The 27,699-nt window shown below is 39.6% G+C and overlaps 1 protein-coding gene and 1 pseudogene across 1 annotated transcript; one reads left to right on the top strand and one right to left on the bottom strand.

Annotated features, from left to right (window-relative positions):
- Positions 1-7,649: 7,649 nt before the first annotated feature.
- Positions 7,650-10,623, bottom strand: LOC128584375 (elongation of very long chain fatty acids protein 5-like; annotated as a pseudogene).
- A 2,076-nt stretch (positions 10,624-12,699) lies between these two features.
- SULT1C4 (sulfotransferase family 1C member 4) lies at positions 12,700-27,472 on the top strand. The gene is made up of 7 exons (XM_053589078.1): positions 12,700-13,093; positions 21,046-21,171; positions 21,654-21,751; positions 22,058-22,184; positions 22,370-22,464; positions 24,708-24,888; positions 26,116-27,472. Exons 1-7 carry the CDS (start codon positions 12,925-12,927, stop codon positions 26,226-26,228), a joined length of 909 nt encoding a protein of 302 aa, XP_053445053.1. The 5' UTR covers positions 12,700-12,924; the 3' UTR covers positions 26,229-27,472.
- Positions 27,473-27,699: the final 227 nt, after the last annotated feature.

Consider the following 27,699-nt stretch of genomic DNA (forward strand, 5'->3'; position numbering starts at 1 on the left):
TGATGGAGAAATCCAATCATTTATGGATATACAAACATTGAGGAAATTCGTCACAATGAGACCAGCTCTACAGGAAATACTTCAACCTGTTCTGCACACTGACCACTACAATGGATCAGCAGCAAAGTAAGAACTCAGAAATTAAAGGACAGAACCAAACCTCCACACTGATGCAAAAGATAAAACTAAACAATGGACTCTCACAAAATAAGACGAATAGAATACTACCACACTTATCAATTATCTCAACAAATGTTAATGGCTTGAATTCCCCACTGAAGAGACATAGATTGGTTGACTGGATTAAAAAACACAAGCCATCCATTTGCTGTCTGCAAGAAACACAGCTGGCTTCAAAAGACAAATTAAAGCTCCGAGTCAAGGGTTGCAAGACAATTTTTCAGGCAAATGGAATTCAGAAGAAAAGAGGAGTTGCAATCTTATTTTCAGATACATGTGGATTTAAAGCAACTAAAGTCAAAAAAGACAAAGATGGTCACTTTATATTGGTCAAGGGAAAAATACAACAAGAAGAAATTTCAATTCTAAATATCTATGCACCCAATTTAAATGCTCCCAGATTCTTGAAACAGACCTTACTCAGTCTGAGCAATATGATTTCTGATAATACCATCATAACAGGGGACCTTAACACTCCTCTTACAGAGCTGGACAGATCCTCTAAACAAAAATTAAATAAGGATATAAGAGACTTAAATGAGACCCTAGAACAACTGTGCTTGATAGACGCATATAGAACACTCCATCCCAAAGATAAAGAATATACATTCTTCTCATCACCCTATGGAAAATTCTCCAAAATTGATCATATCCTGGGACACAAAACAAATATTAACAGAATCAAAAGAATTGAAATTTTACCTTGTATCTTCTCAGACCATAAGGCACTAAAGGTGGAACTCAACTCTAACAAAAATGCTCGACCCCACCCAAAGGCATGGAAACTAAACAATCTTCTGTTGAATAACAGATGGGTGCAGGAAAAAATAAAACAGGAAATCATTAACTTCCTTGAGCATAACAACAATGAAGACACAAGCTACCAAAACCTGTAGGATACTGCAAAAGCAGTTTTGAGAGGAAAATTCATCGCTTTAGATGCCTACATTCGAAAAACAGAAAGAGAGCACATCAACAATCTCACAAGAGATCTTATGGAATTGGAAAAAGAAGAACAATCTAAGCCTAAACTCAGTAGAAGAAAAGAAATATCCAAAATCAAATCAGAGATCAATGAAATTGAAAACAAAAGAATCATTCAGAAAATTAATGAAACAAGGAGTTGGTTTTTTGAAAAAATAAATAAAATAGATAAACCATTGGCCAGACTAACGAGGAATAGAAAAGTAAAATCTCTGGTAACCTCAATCAGAAATGATAAAGGGGAAATAACAACTGATCCCACAGAGATACAAGAGATCATCTCTGAATACTACCAGAAACTCTATGCCCAGAAATTTGACAATGTGAAAGAAATGGATCAATATTTGGAATCACACCCTCTCCCTAGACTCAGCCAGGAAGAAATAGAGCTCCTGAACAGACCAATTTCAAGCACTGAGATCAAAGAAACAATAAAAAATCTTCCAACCAAAAAATGCCCTGGTCCAGATGGCTTCACTCCAGAATTCTATCAAACCTTCAAGGAAGAGCTTATTCCTGTACTGCAGAAATTATTCCAAAAAATTGAGGAAGAAGGAATCTTCCCCAACACATTCTATGAAGTAAACATCACCCTGATACCAAAACCAGGAAAAGACCCAAACAAAAAGGAGAATTTCAGACCAATCTCACTCATGAACATAGACGCAAAAATTCTCAACAAAATCCTAGCCAATAGATTACAGCTTATCATCAAAAAAGTCATTTATCATGATCAAGTAGGCTTCATCTCAGGGATGGAAGGCTGGTTTAACATACACAAGTCTATAAACGTTATCCACCATATTAACAGAGGCAAAAATAAAGATCACATGATCCTCTCAATAGATGCAGAAAAAGCATTTGATAAAATCCAGCATCCTTTTCTAATTAGAACACTGAAGAGTATAGGCATAGGTGGCACATTTCTAAAACTGATTGAAGCTATCTATGACAAACCCACAGCCAATATTTTACTGAATGGAGTAAAACTCAAAGCTTTTCCTCTTAGAACTGGAACCAGACAAGGTTGTCCTCTGTCACCTTTACTATTCAACGTAGTGCTGGAAGTTCTAGCCAATACAATTAGGCAAGACAAGGAAATAAAGGGACTCCAAATGGGAGCAGAGGAGGTCAAACTCTCCCTCTTTGCTGACGACATGATCTTATACTTAGAGAACCCCAAAGACTCAACCACAAGACTCCTAGAAGTCATCAAAAAATACAGTAATGTTTCAGGATATAAAATCAATGTCCACAAGTCAGTAGCCTTTGTGTACACCAATAACAGTCAAGATGAGAAGCTAATTAAGGACACAACTCCCTTCACCATAGTCTCAAAGAAAATGAAATACCTAGGAATATACCTAACGAAGGAGGTGAAGGACCTCTATAAAGAAAACTATGAAATCCTCAGAAAGGAAATAGCAGAGGATATTAACAAATGGAAGAACATACCATGCTCATGGATGGGAAAAATCAACATTGTTAAAATGTCTATACTTCCCAAAGCAATCTACCTATTCAATGCCATTCCTATCAAAATACCAACATCGTACTTTCAAGATTTGGAAAAAATGATTCTGCGTTTTGTATGGAACCGGAAAAAAACCCGTATAGCTAAGGCAGTTCTCTGTAACAAAAATAAAGCTGAGGGCATCAGTCATACCAGATTTTAGTCTGTACTACAAAGCCATAGTGCTCAAGACAGCATGGTACTGGCACAAAAACAGAGACATAGACACTTGGAATCGAATTGAAAACCAAGAAATGAAACTAACATTTTACAACCACCTAATCTTTGATAAACCAAACAAGAACATACCTTGGGGGAAAGACTCCCTATTCAATAAATGGTGTTGGGAAAACTGGATGTCTACATGTAAAAGACTCAAACTGGACCCACACCTTTCCCCACTCACAAAAATTGATTCAAGATGGATAAAGGACTTAAATTTAAGGCATGAAACAATAAAAATCCTCCAAGAAAGCATAGGAAAAACACTGGAGGATATTGGCCTGGGGAAAGACTTCATGAAGAAGACTGCCATGGCAATTGCAACAACAACAAAAATAAACAAATGGGACTTCATTAAACTGAAAAGCTTCTGTACAGCTAAGGAGACAATAACCAAAGCAAAGAGACAACCTACACAATGGGAAAGGATATTTGCATATTTTCAATCAGACAAAAGCTTGATAACTAGGATCTATAGAGAACTCAAATTAATCCACATGAAAAAAGCCAACAATCCCTTATATCAATGGGCAAGAGAAATGAATAGAACTTTCTCTAAAGACGACAGACGAATGGCTAACAAACACATGAAAAAATGTTCATCATCTCTATATATTAGAGAAATGCAAATCAAAACAACCCTGAGATATCATCTAACCCCAGTGAGAATGGCCCACATCACAAAATCTCAAAACTGCAGATGCTGGCGTGGATGTGGAGAGAAGGGAACACTTTTACACTGCTGGTGGGACTGCAAACTAGTACAACCTTTCTGGAAGGAAGTATGGAGAAACCTCAAAGCACTCAAGCTAGACCTCCCATTTGATCCTGCAATCCCATTACTGGGCATCTACCCAGAAGGAAAAAAATCCTTTTATCATAAGGACACTTGTACTAGACTGTTTATTGCAGCTCAATTTACAATTGCCAAAATGTGGAAACAGCCTAAATGCCCACCAACCCAGGAATGGATTAACAAGCCGTGTTATATGTATACCATGGAATACTATTCAGCCATTAAAAAAAATGGAGACTTTACATCCTTCGTATTAACCTGGATGGACGTGGAAGACATTATTCTTAGTAAAGCATCACAAGAATGGAGAAGCATGAATCCTATGTACTCAATTTTGATATGAGGACAATTAATGACAATTATGGTTATGGGGGGGGAACAGAAAGAGGGAAGGAGTGAGGTGGGTGGGGCCTTGGTGTGTGTCACACTTTATGGGGGCAAGACATGATTGCAAGAGGGACTTTACCTAACAATTGCAATCAGTGTAACCTGGCTTACTGTACCCTCAATGAATCCCCAACAATAAAAAAAAAAAAAGAAATTATCTGAAATTAAAGATTGCCTATATCCTTGCCTCACTTCATTAAGCATTCACAACTATCTCCAATCTCAGATGTTGATTAAAGTAGCAAAGGGTAATATATTTCATTGGAGTTTCATTTTTTCCCCCACTCAACTTCTGGAACAAGGTACTGCACTGGCTCATACGACAGTCTAAACAGAGGGAAGTGGAAAAAAAACAAGTTATGAAAAATGATAGATGTTTACCAATTCTTGAACAATCTGGATTTGATTCCAGTTTTAACTGTCTGGGGTTTTTGTTTTTTTCTCAGGTGTATGTGGCTGGCGCCTTAGCAGTTTGAGCCACAGGGGCGGAGCCTATTTTATTGTTTTGACTGTGATCATGTATGGAGATCCTAATAACAATTAACTTTCTCCAGTGGCTTGAGTCAGGCCGCCCACGCTATGGGCAGCCAGGAGGTGCTGGGCCAGGCGGCCCAGCTGGCCTCCTCCGGTCTCCTCATGCAGGTACTTTTTCTGCCTGACAGGTCCCAGCTCGTACTGTGGCCGGGATTCGCGGGGAAGCGGCCCTGGGGCCGTTGACATCCCTCCCTGGGACAGACCCAGTCCCGACGTGAACTCTGATATAGAGGGGTAGCCAGGAGGCCGGGGCTGCCATGAGGGGCCGTTTGGGCCCGGAGTTGGAAGCCTGCGTTCAAAATCTTGGCTGGGTGACCTCAAACAAACTACTTTCCTTCTGAGCATTATTATGTTTCCCAGTTGGAGAGGTGGCCGGGTGGGGAGCACAAAATTTCTTATTTTGTGCTCCAGAATCTGATATTTTTAAGGCAAGGGGTTCATTTCCTTCATGTCCCACCCCTGACGCTCAAACTCCCTGACGCCGCGGAAGAAGCTGTGCCACAATGGCATAGCCGAGAACAGGAATCTGGGCTCAGGCAGGGCTGGATTGGAACCATGTATTTGCTGAGTGACCCAGGACTAGCGACTTTACTTGTAGAACCTCAGTTCCCCACAGATAAAATGGGGGTAATAATGTGCAGTACCTAGCTCATAAGGTTGTTGGAAGGATCAATTGGGAACATTGGAATAAAGGCACTTAACACAGAAAAAGAAAAAAAAACAATTAACTTTCTCAAACTTAATTTCATGTCTGAAAGCCTCATAAAACCAAACTAAATATTTACTTTATTTTTTTAATTTATTTATTTTTATTATTAAATCATAGCTGTGTACATTAGTGCAATCAAGGGGTACAATGTGCGGGTTTCATATACAATCTGAAATATTCTCATCAAACTGTTTAACATAGCTACCTTCATGGCATTTTCTTAGTTACTGTATGTAGGCATTTGTATTCTGCATTTAGTAAGTGAATTGTGTGGGTTTTTTGAGTTTTTTTTTCCCCCACAGGTAATCAAAAATGTTTTCATGATTAATGTTGAGACATTATTTAACAGTGTGGGTATATCCAGATGAGCTAAGCACATTTTGATAGCACGCTACAGAATATTACAGTTTCTGTATTGAACTATGTAAAGACATCTGCAAATTAGTACCTAGCAATCAAGACATACATTTATAAATATACACATTCTAGGCTTGATAAGGTAAATGTAAACAGATGTTATGACTCCTTTCAAACAGAAAACCCACAAGACTAAGAGGAGAACCACTAGCTCCCTATAATATGAATGTGCAAAATTAAATCATGGTAAACTAATATTTACATAAATATCAAACCAACAATTAGTTTATACATTGTCAATGACCTTCTTAGATGTGTCATGAGTGGTTCGATAAATGTATTTTTACCCCAAGAGAAGGTATTCAGAGGTTAAATCCTGACGCTTTAAAATGACACACATAATAGTCCACATCTGTTTGACCACTGCCTCCAGTGTGACAGACATGATTTTATGATAAGCAGTCTGCAGTCTATTATTTTTAAACAAGACATTCTAAACAAATTTTTAGATTCTAAGCAGAAAAAAATTACAGGTACTATTAGACTTACATGAAACAAGTTAACTCTATCCGATTTATCAGTTCTCTTATGCTGTAGCTATCTGTCTAATTTTACCTTAAAAAATTTTTTTTTGGAAACAGAGTCTCACTTTGTTGCCTTTGGTAGAGCACTATGGTGTCATAACTCACAGCAATCTCCAACTCTTGAACTCAAGAGATCCTCTTGCCTCAGCCTCCCAAATAGCTGGGACTACAAGTACCCGCCACAACGCTCAGCTATTTTTTAGAGACAGGGGTCTCGCTCTTGTTCAGGCTGGTCTCAACTCCTGAGCTCAAGCAATCCCCCTGTCTCAGTCTCCTAGAGTACTACTAGGATTATAGGTGTGAGCCACTGCGCCCAGCCTTACCTTAACATTTTTTAAAGTCCTTTATCTTCCCTTTGTTAATTTTGGTAAACTAGGCACATTTTAAAAGGAAGTTTGTGTCAAAACATATAGCAGTACAGAAATCAGTCTAAAATTGGACCCTGGAAACCAGTTTCTCACTGCCCATCTATGTGATACTGTCAAATGGTAAGGATCCAATCTCTTCTGAAAAGTATACATCTTCTCTGGAACTGGTGGAAAGCAAAACAGACATTTTGTTTTCTCTATAAAAACACTTAGTGCTTCAGAGAAATTAAAAAATGGCCTACTCATTCTACACTCTTCCTAAAATCTTGAGGACAAAGAATATTTAAGTTTCACCAAGACTGCTTCAGAGCCCTCTCCTCTTTCTTACATTAACAGTGGCACTCAAAATAAAAAAAAAAAATCTGTTAAAAAGTTAAACTGTTCCACTAGATTTGAGTCAGCCTGATTCAAAGCTAATATTACAAAACCAAAGGTGCCATTTCTGATTTCACATCTACAAGTCACTTGAAATTATATGTCACACACTAGTTTCATAAATCATGGTCTTTGATTTTTCTAAACAGAGTTTTATCACGAATGAATACAAACTTGAAACATACCCTAATTTAAATTAATAAGCTTTGATACCTGCTTTTTAAATTTTAAGGCATGTGTGTTTCTCTACTGTAACAACATTGTACAAAGTTACATTTACAATCACATGCATGATCTATAGTAAAAAAAAAAAGTTTGGATTACAATGTTTTTAAATTATGAATCACAATTCAGCACCTATCATGTTATAACTAATAAGGCAATAGCAGTGTTGTATACTACAACAATACTCCCTTTCCACAGTCTAGCGCAGGGTGGGAGTTGATGAGAGCCCAGAAATGTTAGAAATCTTAACCTACTTGTATAATAATCTGTATACATTTTCTAAGGGTTTTGAACTGATGAAAGGGGTCCTACACGAGTCACACTAGTGTAGGCTGCACTGGTTACAGCAGCTGTTAACAAGCATCAGGCACAACTCACATTGTGCTTACAATCAGATGACGTGGTTTGGAGGTTTTCAACTCTTGAATTTCAATCCTTCCTGGGTTTCCTTGGCTTCACATTGTTTTCCAGGAAAGAAAAGCTGTTGGTGTGTCCGTTGACAGCAGCCACGGACCCATTCTGGTGGTCTTTCAGGTGGTCTTTCCTCTGGGAGGCCCCTCTTCCTGTTGTAGGTCTGAATATAGAAGTTTGTGAAGAGAGCAATCAGGGAAATCATGTAGCCGATTTGCAAATATGGCCAACCGAGAGGGAACGTGCATGGCCAGATGACCCCACAGCTGGTCTGGCCGACCGTCAGCACAAACTGAGGCAGCTGCGGCAGTCCTTAAGACAGGCCTTAGTAAGCTACATGAGGACAGGGATGAAGCTGCTCAGTGCAGCACCAAAATAAGAGTGGCCACAGGGGACCCAGTTCATCACAAACCACCAGATGCTCAGCATGGAGGCGTGGTAGTAGACACGCAGCATGGTGATCCGGTGGTTGTTCTTACGCAGAAACAAGAAGAAGGTGTCCATAAATTCCATCAGTTTGGAGATACAGTACCACCAGAGGACACGGATGATCTTCAGATCTGACTCTCCCACCCTGCGTGTGCCCTGACAGAAGTTGTATCTGCCTTCCCATATTCCTGTTACTAACTCACAGAACATATAGACGGACAGCAACGTGAGTCCAAGGTTACACACCACTAAAATACCCCAGCAAGGGAACAGCTGTCTATTCTTCATGTATTTTGGTCCCAGCCATACACTTATAAATATATGATGGAACAGATACATGTAGGTATGTAATTGTCCAGAAGAAACCATCCTTTTACTCTGGTATCTTGGGCACCTAGCAGTGCTTTGAAATAGGGACTAAGTGATGCATCAAAATTTTCAATTTTAAAACCGCGTGACCCAAGGGGCAGGAGCAGTTTTGAGGAGCGGAGGAGGAAGCAGCAGGGGTGCCCGTGGCCAGCTGGGCAGGGGAGGATGTAGGAGGGCGGCGCCTGTAGCAAGGAGCCACCGCCAATTGCGTGGTCTTATTGTTCCTTTTTCCTCCCAATTTTGTTGCAAGTATTAGAAAACAATAGAGCCATTTCTAATGAGCCTAAGCTAAATATTGATTCAAAAGATGAAGACAATTTTACTTTTCTTCAACACTGGTTTAGCTCATTCTCCAACGGATGTCTTTTAAAACAGTATGAAAAATCCAAAAGCTTGATAACTAGGATCTATAGAGAACTCAAAATAATCCACATGAAAAAAGCCAAAAATCCCATATATCAATGGGCAAGAGACATGAATAGAACTTTCTCTAAAGATGACAGACGAATGGCTAACAAACACATGAAAAAATGTTCATCATCTCTATATATTAGAGAAATGCAAATCAAAACAACCCTGAGATATCATCTAACCCCAGTGAGAATGGTCCACATCACAAAATCTCAAAACTTCAGATGCTGGCGTGGATGTGGAGAGAAGGGAACACTTTCACACTGCTGGTGGGACTGTAAACTAGTACAACCTTTCTGGAAGGAAGTATGGAGAAACCTCAAAGCACTCAAAGTAGACCTCCCATTTGATCCTGCAATCCCATTACTGGGCATCTACCCAGAAGGAAAGAAATCCTTTTATCATAAGGACACTTGTACTAGACTGTTTATTGCAGCTCAATTTACAATCGCCAAAATGTGGAAACAGCCCAAATGCCCACCAACCCAGGAATGGATTAACAAGCTGTGGTATATGTATACCATGGAATAATATTCAGCCATTAAAAAAAAAATGGAGACTTTACATCCTTCCTATTAACCTGGATGGAAGTGGAAGACATTATTCTTAGTAAAGCATCACAAGAATGGGGAAGCATGAATCCTATGTACTCAATTTTGATATGAGGACAATTAATGACAATTAAGGTTATGAGGGGGGGAAAGCAGAAAGAGGGACGGAGGGAGGGGGGTGGGGCCTTGGTGTGTGTCACACTTTATGGGGGCAAGACATGATTGCAAGAGGGACTTTACGTAACAATTGCAATCAGTGTAACCTGGCTTATTGTACCCTCAATGAATCCCCAACAATAAAAAAAAAAAAATCAGTAGATATAATTAAAATTGCACAGAGATATTTAGCTCAAGAAATTAGGAAGAGGTCATAAAACCCAGGAAAGAATGAAGAATAAAGCAGAAGTTAATAAACCCAAAAAAAATACAACCAAAGGATAAATTTAAGAGGTAGTTATCTGAGGGGAAAAATAAAACAGTAAGACTCTGGCAAAGCTTACAAAGAAAAATTTCAAAAAAATAAAAAAAAAACAGTATGAAAAATCAAAATACATTTTAGACACATTCCTTTAGTAAAAACAAACAAAAACTTGTTTAAGAGCAGTAACCAGCATTCTGGATTTTCCTAAGAAAAACAGAGGTTGGGAACCCAGTCACAAATTTGTCCAACAAATCACATTTTAGGCCTGAACATGACAGTATTAATCGTTTGCGATGGAAACATCCAAAGATCACACTGAGAGTTGGAATCTCCTCTCCATACTCAGAAACAAACAGAGAAACAGAGTTGAAATAAGAGGTTCAGGGAAGAATCAGAGGAGGAGATGGTATTAACTTTATCTTTGGTATTCAATGTATGCCAGGACTACAGGACACCTTATACACATGAATCTTCTCAGTAACTCCATGAGATTAATAGAAAACAAAAGTCTCAGTAGAGATTAAACATCTAGAAAGGTTATACAGCTATTAAGGGGCAATTTCAACTCAATAATACTCCCCTCGAGAAGCTAGGCACCATGCCAGCATCTAGTCCAACTTTCAAAGCAATTTTGGAATTCTTTTTCTGGAATGACCATCAGAACTGTCATTGTACAGTACACAAAAACACACAACAACAATAATGAAGGCCATTCATCACGCCACCGCCACATGTCAACACAAACACAGCTGTGAGACACTGATACCCCAAGGTGATGAAACCTTCCCTGCCGACATAAGCACATGATGGGCAGTTCATTCCAGAAAGAGCTGCAAAATTGCTTGTAAGGGTGGACTGGGCACTGGCATCATTGCGCAGCTTCCCAAGGGGAGTGATTCGAAGGCAACCGTAGTGATAGTCAGCAATGTGTTACGTAGCACTCTTTATAGGATGAGTTCACAGACTTAATCGTCAGACCCTCATACAAGGGTGGGTATCATTTTGATGTGTGGATTTCTTTTCCTTTGCGTAGATCCACACTAGTGGACTGCTGGATCGAACAGTATTTCTATTTTTAGTTCTTTGAGAGCTCTCCATACTCTTTTCCACAGAGGTTGTAATTCACATTCCCACCAACAGTGTAAAAGCATTCCCTATTCTCCAAATCCTTGCCAGCATCTGTGTATTTCTTGACTTTTTAATAATAGTCATTCTTACCGGTCTAAGATGACAATCTCATTGTGGTTTTTAACAAATTATTTGAAATATTCAACTTTCCCCTGTGTCTATTTTCAACCCTAGCCACTCCACATATCCTCCCCCATCTGCCAGCCTTCTAAAACACAGTGCACTAGACAAAACTGCTGAGATATTGGTGAACTACCTACCCCTCTACCCTGAGAGCACATGGGGCTGAAAAGATTATAGAATGAGTCTAACTGAAGAGTTACAGGTAACTGTTGTAAGTCTTTCTAATAGCATATGAATATCAAGTGTCTGTCCAAGTGTCCACTTGCCTCATCACAGCCGATAGGGAGGCGATGAGCAATAAGGAAGCCAAAGAATTTATCTTATCTGAGTTTGCATCCAGATGTGAGCCAGAGAGAAATAGTGAACTATTGTCCTTCATTGTTATTAATAGCCACAGTGGATGGAACATTCCCCAGCTGTAATAACCAAGGCACTATTTTATCCACCCCATCCCCCACCCCCAGCAAACAACACTATGAGGTAGATACTGTCAAGATCCCTAATTTACACGACAGAAGTGTGAAGTGTAAATACAAAGATTCGTAACTTGCCATTGCCCACAGCTACCAAGAGATAGCACAGGATTCAAATGCAGCCAGTCTGACTTCTGGCTAAGACTGGCAAGCCACAGGAACCAGGCTCACCTAATTCTCATCTAACAGTGAACCAAAGAACTCACTTCCTCAATTTTTGTTTAATTTTACTCATTCATTCTCTCAAGAAATAGTAGTATACCAGGCACTAAGCACATAGCTGGTAAACAATGAGAAAACCAGACAGAGACCTGGCCGTGCTTCACGTGCCTTTTAGTGTAACACAGGATATAGAAAATGCTCATAAGCAGATAAGAAAAACTAAATTTCGATAGCTTCTCTAAATGAAAGGAAGGAGCCACAAACAAGGAAACAGGAGGGACTTGCTTGAGATGATGTGGAAAGTGAGGGAAGGATTCTCTAGAAAGAAGACCTATAACCTGGGACCTGAAAAAAAAAAAAAAACACACAAAAAAGCAAACATAAACCAGACACACAAGAGCCAGGGAGAGCTCCAGGAGAAGGAAGGCAGCATCAGTGCCAGAGGGAGTTATGGACCTGCCAGAGGGAAAAGTGTGGCAGGACCTGGGGGGCTTACAAGAGATGTACATGTTGAATAGCTGTGATGGGCCCCCTACTGGTACTGTGGGCTAGCCTGCAAAAGGAAAGAAATCCTTTTCGGTGGAACATTATTTCTTTTACCCTTAAAAAGTAACAAAGTTGACCCTTTGGGACTTTTTTGCTGAGATGATAGAGGTCCTAGCTGATAACAGCCCATACAAAGGTCCCTGTAGCCTTTCAGGGAAGTCATTCTGTGTTGAATTTGTAATTCCAGAGCCAAGTACCCTGCAACTTAATTGCTTAAAATTAAACAATTAATGCAAGTATTTGGGGACTATTTTATAAACACAAAGATGAGGGGTGCAAATAACAGGGACACAAATGATGTGGCACTAACTCTTTAACTGACAGAAAAGAGCGGGGCTGGAGCAGGACTCGGCTGTCAGAATTTGTCACCGCCTCTGTGTGATGTCATAGCCTGGGGGGTGGTGGCGGGGGCGGGCTGGGGCTCAGCAGAAACACGCCTCTGCACAGAGACCTAAACAACACTTCTCATTCCCTGGAGCTACAGCCAGGAGGCTTGCAGTCTCGTTGCTTCACGTTTCCCGGCAGGCACCAGACTGTGCCAGACAGGACTCGTGGTCTGACTGTTGCCCTGTCCATACCATATCAAAAAACGCAGCTTTGTGCTAAGAGGTTACTTTTTTGTTGTTGTTTTTTTCTGGAATAAGACTCTTGATTTTTCCAACACTGATGGCCTTAAACAAGATGGAGGGTTTCCAATTTGATGGAATCAAACGCATAAGTGTTGACTACGTGCAGGGAATTCTTCAACCCACACCCACCTGTGAGACCTGGGATCAGATCTGGAACTTTCAAGCCAAACCTGATGACCTGCTTATTTCTACCTACCCTAAAGCAGGTAATTGGAAGGGTATGGAGGGGAAAGGGAGAAAGAGAGTGATGAAGGTAAGTGGGAAGGATAGATAAATAATAAAATAAAGAAGTTGATCTCAGTTGGAGTGGCAAACTGCCAGACAGAGTGATATGGCTAAGATAAGTTACTGTGGAGGCTGAAAGAAACTACACACACAAAAAAATGTTAAAATGACCTACAAGTTTTAAGAATTTCATTATTCCTATGTGTACATATGTTTTTACTTCCTCAGGAGAGAGTGAAACAGCCAAGAGCAAAAGGGGAGACTTGTTTATCTGTTCCCCGTCTAGGCTGTTATTGCAAATCTTGTAAAGAGCTGCTTTGGGTGTGCAAGCTAGAAAGGGGGTCCCGAGGCTGATTTGGAAAGAGACAGGGAAGCGTGGGTTCTGCAATGCTGATTTCACCTCAGCCCTCAGGAGTCCTCCCAACTCAGAGTCAGAGAATTATTCTTCTGATTTTCACCTTTCTTCGTGGTAAGCTGTAAACCCACTTCCTTATTTCAACCGTCAGTTTAACAAAGTTGTCCACAGAAGTAAGACTGACTTGAGCCCAGACACTAAAATCTAGGGATGATCAAGGGGAAATAGTTCTCTATAGATAACTGTGCATATCTACATATTTACTAAAACTACAGTGTTTGATCCACACCCAAATTGCATGTATATTTGCTGTTTGCAAAATCAAACTCTGTCAATAATTCCTGTTATACATATACAAAACCAAAAAAATCTAAACCTCAGCATTTTCAAAGACTGTTCAAATGCCTCTCTCTATGTCTTTATCTCTTGAGATCCTAATAGAAGCCTCCACAGGCAGAGGGAGGCCTTAGTTTCCTGTCTGTCCTTTGCTTTCCTGGTGGTCTTGATTTTCCCATCTTACTCATCAGGAGCCTATTCAGGATGAAATATTTTTCAGCTATTTGTTTCCCTTTATTCACAGTTTGTGTTCTATCCAAATCAATTCCATAAATGAGAAGTTACTATGAATCAAAACATAAATACACAAACACAACATACAATTCCAAAAAAGATGCATGGCATTCAGATATGAAGCCAAAGGGAGTGTTCCTTCACATACACAGTAGCTTCAGGTCTGTTCATCTGGCGTCCCCACAAGCTTTCAAAGATGGGAAAAAAATACCTTTGGTCATCAAGAATACCTTTACCACCGTAGATGCTGGAACATCTAAGCATCGATCAGTGCGTGACCATGCAAACAAAAGACTTCAGGAAATGTCTATTTCTCAAAAGGTGTCTGTGTGTTGAGGCAGCTGTAAAAGATTTACTGCAGAGGCTGTGTGTGGTGGCTCAATGTCTGTAATCCTAGCACTTTCAGAGGCTGAGAAGGGAGGATTGCTTGAGGCTAGGAACTTGAAAGCAGCCTGAGGATTGCTTGAGGCTAGGAACTTGAAAGCACTTTCAGAGGCTGAGGAGGGAGGATTGCTTGAGGCTAGGAACTTGAAAGACCCCGTATCTACAAAAAATGGAAAAATTAACCAGACATGGTGGTACATGCCTATAGTCTGAGCTACTTGTGATGCTAGGGCAGGAAAATCACTTGAGCCCAAGAGTTTGAGTCTGCAAAAGCCAGGATGGCATCACTGTACTCTAGCCTAGGCGACAGAGCGAGCACCTATCTCAGACAGATAAATAAATAAATAAGAATTAAGCCCACTTTTAAGCTCAGGAGCAGGTTTTATAATAACCATTGAAAAATATTGCCTGAAAACACAAAATGTTCCAAATGCCACCGTTCTGGCCCATCATTGTTGTTTTTAAAAAAGCAAAAAAAAAAAAAAAGCATTTATACAAAGAGTATAAAACTTTTGTGAATTTACTGCAAGTTAGCTTCCAGTCTTCACTTCCCAAATACTTGATTTACATTATTGGCTCCTTTATATTTTTGCCTTTTTAATTTCAAGTTTTGTAATTTTGCCTTCAAAACAGATCACTTTTAAAATTGTACAAGTATTCAACATAAGCAGAAATAAAAAGCACTCTGAAATTAGCTGAGGTCAATGCAATTCTTTCTACTTGTGGGATCAGTGCAGCTAAATGGATCTGGTGCTCTTGTTGAATGAGAATAGGTGGGACATGGCTGCCACTGGCTCTGTAGGGATAAGTAAGGGTACTCGTGATGCTGGGGCTTGGGGGAGACTCTAGCCCATCATTGCCCTAGCATGTCAATTCCTCAAATATATAAAAGGTCAAATTCAATGTCAAATCTAAAGTCTGGTGGGAAAAAAAAAGTTCATGGGTGGCACCTGTTGCTCAGTGGGTAGGGCACCGGCCCCATATACCAAGGGTGGAGGGTTCAAACCCGGCCCTGGCCAAACTGCAACAACAACAACAACAAAAATAGCCAGGCATTGTGGTGGGCACCTGTAGTCCCAGCTACGCCGGAGGCTGAAGCAAGAGAATCGTCTAAGGCCAGAAGCTGGAGGGTGCTATAAGCTGTGACGCCACGGCACTCTACTGAGGGCAATGAAGTGAGACTCTGTCTCTAAAAAAAAAGTTCAGTTACCAAGAGAACAGTGATAGCTTAACAACATAAAACTTCATCTATATAGGCATCAAATTATTAATAGTCCTGCTGAAACAATCCATTGAGGATTTACAGTGACATGTGTATGATCTTTCTGATGTACATATGAAAAAAATAACGGAAGCTTTTTGTATTACCTGTTTTATGCCCTCATAGAATTAATGAACCAAATGAAAAGTGAATCTCCATTCCATACCACATACTTTATTTCTAGACAAGATACAATCTAGTTGTAAGTGTCCATATTTCTTAAGCCACATTCAAGAAAATTATGTCTTAACTAATTCTGGATGCTACCCCTCCTCATCTAATACATGACTCTCCAGCAGACTTCACACCGGCATCCATCATCTACTCAAACCCTTCACATGTTCGAACCAATCAAATTTGGGACTCTTAACATTGTCTGTATCAATAAGAAAAAGTGTGGAATTAGTAGATTCTATGAAGACCTCCTTTTTCCTTGCCCGATTAGACCTCTAGATGCCATTTGGACTGGGTTTAGAAAATGAGAAAGTACAAATGTTTCTTGGTCTGGATCTTTTAACAATAGAAATGTAGACGAGAGAGTGAGACCATGAAGAGACTGGCTGTTGGAGGGCAGGGCACTACAGCCACATTGCTGGTGGCATTAGCTAGATTTGGGGCAGCCCAGGTACTCTGGGAGGAGAGACTTGAAAGTGTTAGCGAAGTTGTTTGACTTGAATAAATAGCAGCAGCGCCAGCAGCCCTGAGCTAGCACAGCCCCACTGCTCTGCCCACATCCCCTGTCAGCACATCTCACAGGGTGCTGGCTGGGTAAAGACCCACTCACTGGCTTTGAGCAGGCACAGGCAAGGTCTCAGGATCAAATTTTTCTCAATGTAAATATCTAAAAGTAGCCACTGGTAAGAATCACATCTCATTGTCTTAATTTCATCCGCAACTCAATTATTTCGGCACACTGTTTGCTAATTAATCTTTTCTCTACCTGTCAAATGCAAATATTAAGATCTGGTTCATTTAGGTTTGATAGGAGAAGGGAGGGCATTTGGTGGGATCTCGCCTAATGTGCACAATTCAAGGGTACATTTCAAAATAACTAAGAGTAAATTAAAAATGTCTCACCACAAAAAAATAAGTAAAGTGATGGTTATGTTAATCAGTTTGATAAACATTCCACATTGTATATCAAATCATCACATGTACCCCACAAATGTATACAGTTAGGCTTTAATAAAAAATTAAATTAAAAAAAATAAAAAATAAAAAATAAAAGATCTGGTTCGGGCGGCACCTGTGGCTCAAGGAGTAGGGCGCCGGTCCCATATGCCGGAGGTGGCGGGTTCAAACCCGCCCCGGCCAAAAAACCACAAAAAAAAAAAAAAAAGATCTGGTTCGTTTAGGTTTTTTCATGACATTAATGGAGGGTAAGCATTTCAAAAAACACACTCAAAAAATAAAATGTTTGCAATCTAAAGTTGTATTTAGGCCAGACATGGTGCCTCACATCTGTAATCCTAGCACTCTGGGAGGCTGAGGCGGGCGGTCTCAGGAGTACAAGATAAGCCTGAGCAAGAGTGAGACCCTGTCCCTAAAAAAAGTGCCAACCATTGTGGCAGTCACCTGTAGTCCCAGCTACTCAGGAGGCTGAGGCAAGAGAATTGCTTGAGCCCAAGAGTTTGAGGTTGCTGTGAGCTATGATCCCAGGGCAAATGAGTGAGACTCTGTCTCAAAAAGTAAAAAAATAAAAAACATAAAGTTGTATTTAATCACCACTAAAGCCTTTGACATTAAAGAAGGCTACTTTTATTAGAGGGAAGAAGAAACAAGCATAGATGGTGAAAATAGTCGCTCTAAGTTTCTAAAATAAAAATAAACACTCTGAATGAACCAAGAAAAAAAAATGAATGATAGAATCAACGACTGGTAGAGAATAAATTGAGAAGTCATTCAACTCACCTGCCCTCATGTTAAGTTATGGCTCTAAACAAACAGCTCTAACATTCTTTGAGTACATAGGGAAAGAAACCTTAGCCCTTTGCCTAATAATGAAAGTTAGTATCAGAAAATATGGCAGACCAACTCCTCTCGGATATTAAATGTAACTTTTAAGTTGTTTTCTAACTTAGATCCTTATTGTAGACCTCTAAAAGCACTGTATTAAGAATATGGGGCCCTCTTTGTCTACTTGTCCTGGCAATGGAGGCCCAAATTCACTGTCTTTTTTTTGTTTGAGACAGAGTTTCACTCAGTTATCCTGGGATTGAGTGCTGTCACATCATAGCTCACAGCAACCTCAAACTCTTGGGCTCAAGCAATTCTCTTGCCCCAGCCTCCTGAGTAGCTGGGACTACAGGCACTTGCCACAATGCCTGGCTATTTTTTAATGGGGTCTTAATCAGGCTGGTCTTGAGCCACTGAGCTCAGGCAATCCACCTGCCTTGGGCTCCCAGAGTGCTAAGATTACAGGCATGAGCCACCGCACCCGGCTCCATTCACTGTCTATAGTGAACATATCCTTCTTTGTAAACTTTCTTATTCCATAAGCCCATTTTCTCCTCTTCAATACACTTTGCTCCATGCTTGCCTTACTCTGATCACCTTTCAACCAAGAGCACTCCAAGAACTAAGGCCTGGGCAATTACCTGAAACCCCAGCATTTTAGGAGACAGGTAGCTGCCTTGAAACCCAACATTTTTGATGCTGTGTGATCAGATAAACCCAATTGGTATTAATTCTGCCTGGACAAGCCAACTCGTCTTTTCCATAAAGACTCTAACTCAGAAAACTAGTCATTTGTACACTGGCCAAGATTACAGTATACAGAAAAATGTTGGACAGATTTCTGTAGATCAGATTGATTCCCCTTCTACCAAATCCTCCCCACCTTGCATGCATCAGTTACATAAAGCCTTGTGGGAAAATCACCATCTTCATCATGGAGGCAATATGGCCTCTTCCTGAAGGGCATTGGTTCAGCATTGGAGTAAGCATCACAGTTCTGAAAGCAAGAATTTATCAGAGAAAAGATGGATCCACACAGTTTGATAAAAGTTACTCTTTCCTTGGAAAGGAAGGCAAGAGGACAGACTATATACCTTCCAGTTGCCTGAAGATTATTCTAACTGATCCACCAAGCCAAGGATAATATCACAGGTGCCCATTCTGTCACAGCAATCCAGAGCTACGGAAGCAGAAGTCGCAGTCATACAGGATCTCTCCCGGAGAGATAAACCATATGTTGGATTTAGTAAAGATTACCAAGGTTAGGAAGAGTTTCTATTAAAGGTTACCAAAGGTTACATTGTCAAGTAGCCTATAAGAAATACTTCAAGGTGACACATAATGTGGATGATTGTGGTTTCATTCTTTGTTGAGAGTCAATGAATCTCAATGTAGGCAAAAACGTCAAGATGGAAGCTGTCCAACCAGCAACTTCTCAACACAAACCAAATGTCCAGAAAACTAAGAGTGTGGCATCTGCTCTATCCTCCCTGGGAATGGATGTAGAGGGACTAGAAGATCACCTTAGTGAATGATTCTTGGGCCTCTCTAGCCTGCATTTCCTATTTTTAAGATTCTGCCTTTTCCTTTTTTAACTTCTCTTTTCACCTCACCTTCGTTCTTCCACACATATACATACTCATTAGGAAAGCACATTCACGGGTAAAAACACAGAACCCCCACTTTGTTTTGATTTGACAAAAGGGAGAAGGAAGAGTTTCTATTAAAATCTGTTGCTTGAATAGTATGACTTCTGGACTGATTAAAATCCAGAGGCACAACTAAATACAGCTAAAAAGAGGCTTGGTGCCTGTAGCTCAGTGAGTAGGGCACCAGCCACATACACTGAGGCTGGCGGGTTCGAGCCAACCCGGGCCTGCTAAACAACAATGACAGCTGCAACCAAAAAATAGCTGAGTGTTGTGGCAGGTACCTGTAGTTCCAGCTACTTGGGAGGCTGAGGAAAGAGAATCCCTTAAGTCCAAGAGATGGAGGTTGCTGTGAGCTGTGATGCCACCAGCACTCTACCAAGGGCGACATAGTGAGACTCTGTCTCAAATAAATAAATACAGCTTAAAACAATTTCTATTTTACCTCTTGCCATTTTGTCATTTTGACACAATCATTTGGCCATTTTGTGTTAATAAGTATTAAAATGTAAAAAATAAGGGGGGGTAGATATGGGAAAGGAAGTCTATAATGAGAGTTGCTCCCAAAGAATATAGGAAAGATCAATGCAGACGGGGTTCAGAAAACCATCCTAAAATAATCCAACATCCTCCCAAACTGGATTTTGCGAGAATGTCCAGTGCATTAGACTTTCATCAAAGGGTAAAGATTCAGTTAGTAGTATATCACTGTACCAGTCAGGGTCAGTGCAGGACATGACAGATTGAAGTTCGGGGACAGAGGCCCTTCTCCTTATGCCCGTGGTGGCAGTGGTAGTACAGCTTCTTGGGTTTGGGCACTGGTTGGAAGGTGTAATGGCCTCTGCAAAACTTCTGTCTGTTGGAGTTACCATCAGAAACTTCAGAAAGGATGATTTCTACCTCCCTTCTGACTTCCAGATCTTAGAATAATGCATCTTATTGGCAAAATCTAGATAGTATTCAGAATCTTAGTGCCAAAGGAGTCTAGCAATCCACTTTTTAGCCTTTCAGCCATTAAGATAAGGGGAAATCAGAGAAAAAAGCAAAAATAGATACTAGGCACCAATGGTTAATATCAGGTCCAGGCACTAACCATTCATTCATTCAGCCAAAAAATGTTAAGTGTCTCCTGTGCTATGTGCTAGAGGAAAAAAAGAGTTTGAAAACCACATAATCTACTCTATAGGGGATTATAATCTGGTGAGAAGGACCTTTTATTCTGCTTTTTTTAGTTTGTTTTTTATATTCTTTCCATCATTATATTCTGCCTTCCTTAAGGACAGTATAGCTAAATCATTGTGGAAACAATCCACATTAATGATTGTGACAGGAAAAAAAAAAGTATGTTAATCAACGTCCACTCCAAATGGGAGTATTTATATAAAAATTCATAATATAACACAAGATATAAATAAGAAGTGATGTCTTCTGAATTCCATTATAGACTTGGCTTTAAAATTCACATAGATATTCTAACAAGTATGTGATAATATTTTAAGACAGGGGTGTCCAACCTGTGGCCCATGGGCTGCATGCTGATTTTCTGATGACTTTTCTTTTTTATCTGTGGTGTGAAAAGTATGTACAGACCATTTTTTTTGCTAATCAGCTTTCGTTAGTGTTTGCATATTTAATGTGTGCCCAAGACAACTCTTATTCTTACAATGTGTGGCAGAGAACAAAACGGCTGGACATCCCTGTCTTGTGGAATGTAGTGTACTAAATGTCAATGCCTCTTCATCTTATGTGCGGAATAAGGGACAACATGGACTCAGGAGATAGTGGACTTAATACAAAATGGAGGTGATGTTAAGAACAGTAAACGAGCACCGACTCATATACGATTTCCTTTCATCGAATGGATATTCCCGTCCTTAGGATCTGGTGAGTATGGAGTAGCCACACTTAACTATGTTAAAATACTTAGAATTTTTACTACCAAATTGCACATCTTAAAATTCTAAACATTCAAACAATTATTGATGTGTTGTTGTGGCTTTGGTTGTTTTTTAACTGTGTCTGGCCATTGCTATACTATAGCCATTTCCTACAAAAGTAAGTTAAATTTTGATTCTCAAATTAGAAATTAATTTTATTTCACAAGGATGAGCCCATATAAGATAGCCATGGTGGAAGGGTTTAAATTGTTTAGGTTTTTATTTATTTGACTGATTGTTGTGGTTGGGAATTGTTCTAGCTGAAACATCTATTCACAGGCTTGACACATTCCCTCAAGTGAGATCTACAGACAGTACAGCGTTCTTGCAGATGCCTTCAATTGTCCTAACGTAGTAATAATGGAAGCTGCAAGATTTTGAAGCAAATAGAGAAATATAGTAGGAAATGATAAAAAACAAATTTTGCAGGTTTGGAACAAGCTAATGAAATGCCCTCACCACGGATCCTGAAAACACATCTTCCTATCCACTTGGTACCACCATCCTTCCTAGAGAAAAACTGTAAGGTAAAAAACAAAAAGAATTCAGAATGGGCTGTTTAAAAATGACCTCAAAATAGTCTTCGATCGATTGATTACTACCTGAAATACATCACTTATTTAAAAAAAGAAAAATCCATCTCTTTAAAATAGTCAATATGCAAATCAATATGAATCCTTTACATCTCCCATAAGAGCCAGGATCACAAGAACATAACGTCACAAAAATTCACCTGTGTGAAATATGTCCACTCTAACTTGACTTGTCTGGGCAATGACTATTTCTAGATCTAATCTTGTTTTTGCTTCTTCCGTTCCTGCCATCATTCCCAGATGATCTATGTAGCAAGAAATCCCAAGGACAATATGGTGTCCTATTATCATTTCCAAAGAATGAATAAAGCTCTTCCTGACCCAGGAACATGGGAAGAGTATTTTGAGACTTTTCTGGCTGGGAAAGGTAAGAGAATTCAGCTTTATTTCCTTCCTTTCTGAAAATCCCCAAACATTCTACAAGGAAAGAATAACTTCCTTAGACTGGGTAGGGGAACGACCTTCTTTAATGTGACTCCCTCTCTCCTCAGGGATTATCTTTTCAGCAGAATATCTGTGACTCATTGGCCTGTTTTTCATCTCGTCTTCCAGTGTGTTGGGGCTCTTGGTATGACCACGTGAAAGGATGGTGGGAAGCCAAAGACCAACACCACATTCTCTACATCTTCTATGAGGAAATGAAGAAGGTGAGGGTAGTGCCATCTAATATGTTCTCACTGGGGACCATAAAAGATGTAAGTCAGAGACTCAGATTGAAGAAGAGAACAGAAGACTGCAGCATTTCATTGGCTCAAGATGCCTATATGTCAAAATGCACATGGCAGATCATGAGTTTATGTATCACATAGTCTCCCTGCAACTTCCTGGTGGTCCAGGAGACAGTGTACCTTTCCCTTACAGGCAAGTGATTGCAAAATATAGATGGTGTCACTTTTTCCTTTCCTTTTTTTTTATTTTATTTTTTTTATTATTAAATCATAGCTGTGTACATTAATGCAATCATTGGGCACCATACACTTTTTCTTTTCCATTTATATTTTAAAATCCAGTTCAGAAGGGTAAAAATTTTCTAGCACATTTTTGTTGTTGTTTTATTACTGCAGAGGAACACAATAGTTTCAAGAAAAAGTTTTAAAATGATATAATGGAAAATCCTAATGGCTTAGTAAAAATTCTTAAATTCTAATTCTGGCTTTGCCATCTACTGTAAACTATTCTTGGTAAAGACACTTAGCAACTTGGGAACATGGTTTTCTTAAATGAAAAAAAGGAGGTAATGTTTACCCATCTAAGATCTATTATGAAAACTAAATGTTTCTGGAAATTTGTTGTAAATAATAATCTACTCAGCAACTTTCTATGACTCCACTAATAACAGAGATCCATGCAGCATTACAGTCTGTTTTGAACTTATCACTGAAAGCCTTGGTACTTAACAAGAACGTCACAGACTAGCCGTGTGGGCTCTCAGACTCTAAGTCTGGAGTTTTATAAAATTCTCAGGGGATTCAAGCACACATAACAATTTAGACACACTTCTCTAAGGCTCAATCACTGCTGGACCTTATTCTACTATTCCTACAAAATATCAAAGGAGTGAAACACACAGACTTGTTTTCAAATGTTTTTTTAAACAGATAAATTACTAAATCTTTAGGATTCTCAGAACCATAATTAAAGAGCCATCAGAATAACCTATGAAGTTATCAGTATAAAATTCCCTCCTTTGTGTTGACTGTTTTTTACTTGGTACAAAAGTGTTGTACCTTCATAAGAAGGCCCGTGCAGATGACATTCACCTACAACATGAATCACAGCAGTGTCGGAGAAAGGGTATGGTCCTGAGCATGGGGCCCTTTTGTTCAATTAGACCCCAGTGTGTTATGAATACCAGGAAGAAATCTCACTGGAAGGCAGTCTAACCTCAGAGTCCCTAACATCTTTTTTTTTTTTTTTTTAATATATATATATATTTTTTATTGTTGGGGATTCATTGAGGGTACAATAAGCCAGGTTACACTGATTGCAATGTCCCTAACATCTTTTTAAATATTTCTATGATCATGCTCTAGAATGTCCTCTGATTTATAGTTCGCACAGAGCTCATGATTATCAGCATTCTTTCTGATTCCCAGTCTGTGTAAAGCCAATAAAATTAAGCACTTTTGACACTCAAAGCTTTTAAATCAGAAGCTATAGTGATCAGAGCAGGCCCTTCCACTTTCCCTCCCCCGCCGCCCCCAGGCCTTAGCAATAGGGGATTCTCACAGTCACAGGAGTTTCATAGGGTGGTAAGTCCTTCTGATGAGGAATCCGTGGCTACTGCAGAACTGTGCTCCTCTCAGTCCTACCTGAGTCCATGCTGGGCACCAAGCCAATGGCCATGAGAGCTTCTTAGAGCATGCAAAAAATCCTTTCCTTTCCACGGCATTGAGTGGGGACTTGTATGTCAATGTCAGAAGCAGGATGCATTCACCTTTGAGTCAGGTCTTAAATCATCAGCCCCTGTGCTTTTGGAATGTCTTTGTTCTCACTATTCGTCTATGGACTCTCTCTGTTAGACATTTAGTTGACCAAGACCCCTCCCATAACTGACTTGAGCAGGACTTGTGGATATAACCTCGGCATATTCCCCTAGTGAAACATTAACCAGGCGCTATACACCATTGTCTGGGGAATGTCTCCAACCCTACCCAGTTGATGCTTATAATTAAGAGGAATAAAAGATTAGTAATTTCAACTGATGAAAAATAGAACAGTATGGGGCACCATGTTAAAATTACTCATTTCTGAAAAGTTGAGCATCTGTAAGATAATTTTTTAAATTTTAACTCATGGCATGTTACTGGTGACTGTCATTAATCCATTTCAATATTCTTTTTAAACTAATTATATTAACTCTTCACTTTTCTTTTCACTCTAATCATAGAACCCAAAGCGTGAAATTCAGAAGCTGGCAGAATTTATGGGAAAGACACTAGATGATAAATTTCTAGAACAAATTGTCCATCACACTTCATTTGATGTTATGAAGCAGAATCCGATGGCAAACTATTCCTCAATTCCTACTGAAGTCATGAACCACTCCGTTTCTCCATTCATGAGAAAAGGTTATTATATTTCATTTTGGTCATAATCTTAAAAGTATTGTCAAATATTTCAGAGCATTTCAGGAGTTTTCTATAGTTAGGAAAAATAACTATCTTTAATGAATGATTTGGGGGAAAGTAGTATTTAAGAAACTACTGATGAAATGAAAACAATATTTAATTAGCCACTGTGGGAGAGTGAGATTTGGTGTCTAAATCCAACCACCTAGTCCCACCTTCCCTCTAGAGTTCTGGCTGATAAGGTGAAAATACACAGAATTAAGTCAGATGGGACAAAAAATTCATTTTATAGGAAGCCCCACATTATCGGTTAAAGTCATTAATTCAAAAGTGCTAATTAAGGGGTTTCTATGTGCCAGGTGTTATTATATGCACGGTTTGGAGAGGTGAACAAAATAAAAAAAATTCTTTCTCTCATGGAAATTATAGTCTAATAATGAGAAAATATAAACAATAAGAATACACAAGATGATAGATGATGGTAAGAGAAATAAAACTGGGAAAGTTAACCCAGACAACAATTGCAAAATCTGAGGACTCTTTTTTTCCTCCTCAAAACTGTACCTTAAAACCTCCCAGAAACAGGTCCTTCTTGATCAGCTTATAGCATGGGAGCCCCGCTATGCTTAAAGGTGCAGAAGGGCACAGAGAAAGACGGGAAAGCTCCTCGGGCCTAATATTATAACACAGGGTCTCATTCCCCCACGCATGTGGCTAGGAGGTGGGTAACAGGCTCTCCCTGTCTCACCAAATCAGACAGTAAATTCCTCCCTACAGGATAAGAAAGTCACAGGTTTCTTATGCAGTGGCTCACACCTGTAATCCTAGCACTCTGGGAGGCTGAGGTGGGTGAATTGCTTGAGTTCAGGAGTTCGAGACCAGCCTGAGTAAGAGCAAGACCCCCATCTCTACTAAAAATAAAAAATAAAAAAAAAAAACTAGCCAGGTGCAGAGGCACACACCTATAGTCCCAGCTACATAGGAGGCTGAGACAAGAGGATCAATGACTCAAGCCCAAGAATTTGAGGTTACTGTGAGCTACACCATAGCACTCTACCCAGGGTGAGACTCTGCTTGGGGGGATTTTTTAATTAAAAAAAAAAAAAGTCTCGGGTTAGCAAGAGAAGTGCTTTGTCCAATACTGACCTTCCTGGAAGGTGGAGGAGAAATCATCACACAGAGGTGGGAGGCGGGAGAAGCACTGACTTTCCCACATGACTGTTTCAGGGACCGTGGGAGACTGGAAGAAACACTTCACTGTGGCTCAGAACGAGAGATTTGATGAAGACTACAAGAAGAAAATGGCTGATACCAGCCTAACTTTCCACTTCCAACTCTAGGAAAGAAGAAAAAAAACTAAAAATTTCTTAGTTATTACCAAGTATATTGGGTAAATAGTAACCGTTTAAGACTCAGACCAACTGATATTGAATTCAGGTTCTCAGACTAGTTGTGGATTATGTTTGCTGTCATTCACTCTACTAAAAAAATAAAATAAAAAGACAAGTGATGGAGCCAGTCTAGGTTAGGGGCAAGGAGGAAAGTGGGAACAGGGTGACAATGTGGAGGCAGGGAAACTCAGTAAATTACCAACTACGATCCAGCTTATCACTACATGTAAGTTTTCTACAATCATGTGTTAACATATTTTAAATGCTTCAGTCCTCATACGAGTATACAGTCACATTTTCAGACTAAGTTCTGGTTCAAGTTACTTTTAAATGTATCACTAAAATGTGTAATATAAACAGGGACGATTTCTTCCAGCAATTTCTTGGTAGCCAACTATCACATGCCTCAGTTTCCTCTTGGAACCTTCTAGTTCACTTCAGGGCTCTCATCTGTCCCCGTCTCCCACCAGCCTACATATTACATTGAACTCACTCTCCCACCCCCAGCTAATGTTACAGTCCACTCTGGAGTCATTTCTTGGCTCACTTTTCCCAGTGCCTCCAGAATCACATCCCAATTCATCAGCAACATCTGCCAGCTTTAACCTCTGAAGTCTCTTACAGGATTTTCATCTAACCATCATTGTTTTCCTTCTATTTCTGTGGCCATCCTCCTGGTTCAGAAACCTCATACCGCTTGCCTAGATTAGTTTAATAGCTTTCTAACTCATTTCTCTGTTTTTCACACATTTAGGAAAGTAATTTTTTAAAACAAGATACCAATTGTTTTGCTTTTTAGCTCAAAGCCCGTTAGTGATTGCATTTTCATTATGTGAAAGATAAATCCAAAGATTTTACCCATGAATTCAAAGACAGCTATAACCGTGCAACTCCAATCTTCCTTTCCAATTTGATGTTGCCTTCTACCCTACCTCCATATTCCAACAAATTAGCTTACTCACTGGGCCTTGATCATATCTCCCAGGTTCCTACCCTCCTGTTTTATTTCCACCGTGTTTCCACCTGAAATTTCCCTTGCTGTCTTTCTACCTATCCAACATGTCTAACACACATCAATAACCAGCTTCATTAGTCTTGCCATCTAAAAAGTGTGCTTACTTCTCTGAAGTCCTCTACACTTGGTGTAATTCTTTTGTAATTAAAATTAAAGTGTATTATGGAATTCTCCTGTATTTCTGTATTTAAATTTTCATTTTTTTCCCTCCAAGATAGGGACATTGCTGTATAATTCACTGCATATCACAAGGCATATAACATGCTCAAATATAAGGGACTGAGAAAGCATATCAGTAGAGGAAATTATAAAAAGTTAACTTTCATATTCTAAGTAGATAGTTTTTAATAACTGCTGTCATCTCTAGCTATGCTGTCCAATAGACTAGATACTAGCTCTATATGA

This window comes from Nycticebus coucang, chromosome 4, assembly GCF_027406575.1.
Source record: "Nycticebus coucang isolate mNycCou1 chromosome 4, mNycCou1.pri, whole genome shotgun sequence".
In the NCBI taxonomy this organism is placed as follows: Eukaryota; Metazoa; Chordata; class Mammalia; order Primates; family Lorisidae; genus Nycticebus; species Nycticebus coucang.

Excerpts from the sequence above, each read along its gene's own strand:
- SULT1C4 (XM_053589078.1), top strand. The coding sequence starts at position 12,925 with ATGGCCTTAAACAAGATGGAGGGTTTCCAATTTGATGGAATCAAACGC. Across the intron at positions 13,094-21,045 it reads TTCTACCTACCCTAAAGCAG|GGACAACATGGACTCAGGAG; the intron begins GTAATTGGAAGG and ends GTGCGGAATAAG. Across the intron at positions 22,465-24,707 it reads TCTATGAGGAAATGAAGAAG|AACCCAAAGCGTGAAATTCA; the intron begins GTGAGGGTAGTG and ends CTCTAATCATAG.